Raw genomic sequence first — 6,237 nt, 5'->3', positions numbered from 1 at the left:
TCCGCGAGGATCTGGACCGTCCTCCGGGTTGACGTTTCGGAAAGACCTGTTTGTGGCGAACGTCCCAGGCGTTTCCCCTCCGCCGCTCCCCCGAAGAGAAGAGTCTTCACTCGTCCTTCCAAGAACCGGCCTGTTAAAAAACTGGGAGAACACGCCCCCACGCCGTTCACTTTCGAGGTACTCGACGTCCGCAGACCCCAATGTTGAGTGAACTTCCATTTAATTGATTAATCATCATGCAAGAGCCAATCCCCAGCATGATTAACCTTCATGAGGTACTTGTTGCCCCTGAAATTGTCGCTGTCCCAGGCCAGCAGTTTGTGTGTTTTTGTAGTGTATTTTTCTCAAGATTTTTACTTGGTATTATTATTGTTTTTAGTGTAACTTTAGTGTGTTTTTAATGTATTTATGCTTGTTTTTAGTGTATTTTAGTGTTTTTAGTGGTAATTATTTTCGCCCTTTCCAATAAATGCACATAGTCAGCTCACTTGTCTTAAGAAATCGGTATCCCTTATCATTTTGCAGCTTTTTTATATGTTTTTCCTTTGCTGTGTTTTCAGATTCCTCTAAACCCTGCCATGCTCCTGTCCAGCCCTGGCACCGGAGAGGACACTGGGAAGGTAAAGACTTAACTTCTTTTCCATAGTGCTGCAGCCCCTCCAGCAGCAGGTTGAAGGTTAATGCTTTCCTCCCAAGGGCGCCCCATGTTTATCTATCTAAGTAGAGGAAGTAGAGTAGAAGAGGTTTAACATATGAAACTTTCTTGCTGTTGTTCTTCAAGGCCTGTGGAGTCGTCTTTGAGGTGAAAGTCCTTTCTGTGCAGAAAATGTTTGAGAAAGATCCATAAAGGTAAAAGTGATCCCGCTGCAGAGAGAGATGAATTATGAATGAAAGTGAAATACTCCGTGGCATTAGCAGCTTCCTGCACACAGAGAGGACGCTGCTGACATAATCCAGAGTGGTAGGCCAATCAGTGTTGTTGTTTGTTGTGCAGGAACTCGGTGCGTCCTGGTGATCCGGAAGGTTCAGTATGCTCCCCCAGAGAAACCCTGGTCCTCCCAAGCCCCAACCTGCAGAGACCACCAGACAGTTTCCTGATGGTCGGACAAACCTCTGCACCTGGAGGCCCCTCCTCTGGACAAAGAGGTGAGCCAGAGAGAGCTGGAACAGACAAAAAGCAACGACACACCCCTGAACCAAATTCCATACAACCTGAACCATCCCATACACCCACCTGAACCATCATAACACCACCTGACCATCCATACACACCTGACCCATCCAATACAGCACCTGACCCATCCATCACCACCTGACCCCATCCATACACCCCCTGAACCATCCCACATAAACACACCTGACCATCCCCATACACACGCTGACCATCCATACACACCTGAACCATCATACACACTGACGCATACCAATACAGCCACCTGACCATCCATACACACCGCTGACCATCCCTAACACCCTGACCCATCCATACACACCTGAAAACCATCCATACACCACCTGACCATCCATCACACCTGAACCATGCCATACACACCTAAACCATGCCATACACAACCTTGACCGATCCATACACACCTGACCCATCCATCACACACCTGAAACCCATCCATACACACTGAACCCATCCATACCACCAACCTGGAACCCATCCATACACACCTGACCATCCATACACACCCTGACCACCATAGCACACCCTGACCATCCCATACACACCCTGACCATGCCCATACACAGCCTGAACCGCAAATCCATACACACCTGACCCTCCATAGAACATCCTGACCATCCATACACCACCTGAAGCCATCCAAATTACACCAGCGCCCCCCCGCCCCCCCGCCCGCCCGGGCTGGAACCATCCATACACCCTGAACATCCATCACACCTGACCATCCAAATACAGACCTGACCCCATTCCATACACCCACCTGAACCATACATACACCACCTCATACTAAATGCCCTGAGTGTATTTTTCATGTTTTTAGTGTTATTACTTAGTGTGATTTTTTGGGGGGAGTTTTTTCATTGAGCTGGACGGACCCCACTGATATATTGAGCTTTCAATCACAAAGGTAGCCCCCGCCCTAAAAGATCCCCCTGCCTTTATGGTCTGTTTGACTCTAAATGGGACCATCAGTTACTAAATGAACATCATGCTGTATGGAAGAAGACTGAAACTAGAGACTGAGACCAGAAACTCATCAGGAAACTTTCTCATATGAGCTCATCAATCAACTTCTCCATAATACTCAATACTATCAGAGTGGAGCTGCCCCCTGCTGGCTGTGACAGAGAATGCAAGTTTAAGACACTTCCGTGTTGGCTTTACTTTACAGACCTGAAAGCTTCGGTCCAGTAATTATATACTGTCAATGCAAAAAAAAAATAACTGCCTATGTTAGCCAGCAAGCTAACCAGCCAAGTTAATGGTTTATGTGATAGCATAATATGAGGCGATACTGCGCGATGCGATGGCTGTACATCGGGAGCATATGTGGAGATTTGTATTTACATTGCATCCCATTGGTTATACCGTTTGTCGTTAATCACTTTTATAACTTCAAAAGACTCACACAACAGCAACAATACCTAAAGTCTGGCTCAGCCAAAGAGGTCAAAAGGTTTGTTGCTTGTGCTCGTTTAGCCCGGCCTGGTGTCGGTCGATGAACTGACTATCAGTAGAAAACCACACAGCAGTCTAAATATAACTCTATCTAGTAGAACAGAACAGGAAGTACAGATAATCCTAAAATATGGATTTAAACTAAATGATGATTGATATCTGCTCACAACCTGGTCATTAAATGTGTTATCCTTTAAGATAAAGGTAATTACAATAATTATCTCTGTGTATCTGCTTGTTGTCTCAGATCTATTATCACGGGGAGCCAATCAGCGTCAATGTTCACGTTACCAACAACACCAACAAGACGGTGAAGAAGATGAAGATCTCAGGTACCTCACAGCAGCCGTCCTCTCTCTCTGTGTCGCAGTTGTGTTACTGATCACTGGTTTGTGTTTCCGCAGTGCGACAGTACGCAGATATCTGCCTCTTCAACACGGCTCAGTACAAATGTCCTGTGGCCACCGAGGAGTCAGAGTGAGTCTCATTTCAGAATGTTCTCTTCACAAGGTCCATTCAGGTCCATTGAGTTAACCCAGCTTGAGAAATTAAATTGGAGATGTTCAAATTGGAAACTTTTAGAGATGTTCTGGTAATATATTTTCCTTACCAATGACCGATTCAAATAACTTGACTTTGGCTAATACTGAGTACTGACCTGATACCTGTGTGCTAAAAATCATCTCATCATTGTTGGAAACAGTTTGGACTCCTTGAACTGTCTATCGACTTCAACCAATCAGATCAATGAACCTTATAACGTAGTCAAACTCTTACTGAAGTTAGTTGGGCAAGAACGAAAACATCTTTTCCACTGAGAAAAGCTGCAGTGTCGTTCCTTGTTCTGCTTTCAATGAAGAAATCCTCTCCAGTTCTGATAAAACTGACGCTAACAGCAGCTATGCTAACCTCTTTAGCCCTCTCACACACGTCACCACACCCGTAGCTGCCAGTAGTTCCTCAAAGGACGCTGATTGGTCTAAAACCACTGTGAACACAAACACATAGCTTGGAGCCTCTTGTGAGCTCATGAGTCCAGCTCATGACTTCACTATCCGGGGTAAAAAGACGTGACCCTACTGGGAAGTATCAGGAGCAGACACAGACACAAACGTTGTCACAGAGTTTCAGATACTGGTATTAGTTTCAGAACCATCTTAGTAAGGACTTGAGAAATGATTTAGGATTGATCAGAGGTCCATAGAGTGCTAAAATAATAGTTTCAAATGAATCAAGTTTAAGGATTTGGTTGACAAAGTTACCACAAAGATATCTTCTGTCCTCAGTGACGTGGTTGCTCCCAGTTCGACTTTCTGCAAAGTCTTCACTCTCACTCCATTCCTGGCCAACAACCGAGAGAAACGAGGCCTCGCTCTGGATGGAAAACTGAAGCATGAGGACACCAACCTGGCCTCCAGCACACTGTGAGTCCCATGGCACTCGTGATGCCTTCCAGGGACTGTAGGAAAAAACAGAAGTGCGAGTGGCCCTTCATGTCAGAACTGGACAGTTTGAGAGTAAACATGGGGAGAGAGTCGGGCAGGCTGGAATTGAACCGCCGATCTTGTGGTTACGTAGCATGAGTAGAAACCATTCAGCTACTAAAGCACTATTGTTTGTATAATTAGAAAATTAATGAATTAACCAGTAACCGTCAATCTACATTTGGCACACAAGTGTTATGCTAAGTTAGGTTGCACCTACTACGTAACCAAACCCTACTTCCTCCAGGTTCTGGAGGATGTGTCGTTTTAAAAAACTGTAATATTCCAGCAGCTGGAGTACAAAATACAGTTATTTCTATTGCAGATATTTACTGTTTATTTAACAGATTAAACTGTTAAATTCAAGTTTATTACTGTTAATACTGTTACTGTTCTGTAATTATGTAAAATTACAGAACAAATAATAATACTACTTTCTCTTTTTTTTCTGTTATTAATTGTACGTGATGATCTGCTGAGAGCTGAAATGACTCTGATTGGTCAGACTGAATATCTATATCCTGTCTTAGGTTAAGAGAAGGAGCCAATAAGGAGATCCTCGGCATCATCGTGTCGTACAAGGTCAAAGTGAAGCTGGTCGTGTCCCGAGGCGGGTCAGTACACTCTGCTTTGTGTTTAACGTATAATTAGCTGAGCTTTACAGTCCAACTGAACTCATTATAACCACCTGCGTTAGTCTGTGCGTTACTCTGACTGTACGTTTGCCTCAATTCACCCGGGCTTCAGACCTCACTGGGGTCCAGAGTTTTTTGCCCGCCATATTTTGTTGATTTGATGATTTTTGTGCTTCTACCGTGGCCTGCGTAGTGAAATGGTTCCTTTTTTCTATGTTTTTTTTTTTTGTGGAGAACGGCCATTATCAGCTGGAACACTTTATACGCTACCCTGTACACTCATTCTTGACTCTGCGTTACTCCATGATTTTGACCACCATGTTCCAGTTGGCCGTGACGCGTTCCAGTTCCGGTGCGGCTCAGACCATTCACAGAAAAAGTGAAAAGGTAGATTTCAGTTCGACTTTAAAGCTCAGTTTCAGTGTGTTGTGTGCTCAGTCTCTGTTGATCCCTCCAGCCGTCCATCACTGCAGACGGTGGCTGTTATTGTAGTTCTGTAGTTCATTGGAGTTGGCTCGCTGTTTGGAAAATAATTAGCGTGATTCATCCTGACATTTGGATGCTCTGATTCTAAATCTCCTCCCTCCTGCGAGTGAAACTGGACAGCGGGTTGAACAGAAACAGATCACACAGTCGGCCTTTAGCGGCTCTGTGACACCACAAGTGTTAATGATCAGTAGAAGTGAGTGGAAGTGCTGCTGCTGAGACACTGAAGCTGTTAAATGTTTATTGATTTCAGGCTCCTGGGAGATCTGGCGGCGAGGTAACCTTTCACGTTATGTCACGTCACTGAGATCATCGATGAACACACTGATACAAACCACACACTGAGATTTACAAAGGTCGCCTGAACACATCACCGTTAATGACTGTGTGTAATAGAGCTGCTGTGGATCGCCTGTAATGCAGATAATGATTTGTTTTCCAGCGACGTCTCTGTCGAGCTTCCTTTCACATTAATGCACCCGAAGCCGTTAGAAGAGTCCATCTACAGAGACGGTGAGTTCAGGTTCCTGTAGTCTGTTAATGACTCTGTTCATGTCCTGATACAACCGGCTGCCACAAATCAGTTTGGATGTTATTAAATTGTTTTCATCTGTTATGGGGTGGTTGTGGTGGACGACCGTACGGTTTAAATCTCTGCCCGAACTCGATTAATGATGCATTTATTTGTTATTAGTTTTAATAATAATTTAGCTTGTAATAAAGTATTTAAATGATTTATCAGAATCAGAATCAGAATCAGAAATACTTTAATAATCCCATGGGGGAAATTACTTATTTATCTATATTAGGGAAATTCGGGTCTGTTTCGGGCCCCAAACTGCTTCCATGATTCGGGCTCACACATATGCTCTTCATATTTATGTATTTCCTGTAAAATCAGGCAGTTAGGGAGGGAACCGTAGCGAGTAGTGCTGTGTGTTGACAATCAACGGTCATGGCGGTAGTAGAAGTAGCACAGTTAGTA

At 44.2% G+C, this 6,237-nt stretch overlaps 1 protein-coding gene across 1 annotated transcript; it reads left to right on the top strand.

The window, feature by feature from the left end:
- Window positions 1-236: 236 nt before the first annotated feature.
- LOC118341417 (beta-arrestin-1-like) lies at window positions 237-5,785 on the top strand. The gene is made up of 8 exons (XM_035679657.1): window positions 237-275; window positions 561-620; window positions 2,895-2,979; window positions 3,052-3,124; window positions 3,934-4,071; window positions 4,662-4,745; window positions 5,506-5,529; window positions 5,695-5,785. Exons 1-8 carry the CDS (start codon window positions 237-239, stop codon window positions 5,783-5,785), a joined length of 594 nt encoding a protein of 197 aa, XP_035535550.1.
- Window positions 5,786-6,237: the final 452 nt, after the last annotated feature.

This window comes from Morone saxatilis, unplaced genomic scaffold (assembly GCF_004916995.1).
Source record: "Morone saxatilis isolate NCDOM2014 unplaced genomic scaffold, NCSU_SB_2.0 Contig8, whole genome shotgun sequence".
Taxonomy (NCBI): Eukaryota; Metazoa; Chordata; class Actinopteri; family Moronidae; genus Morone; species Morone saxatilis.
Note: the sequence above shows the minus strand (reverse complement) of the source record. Positions and strands in the feature narration are given on the sequence as shown.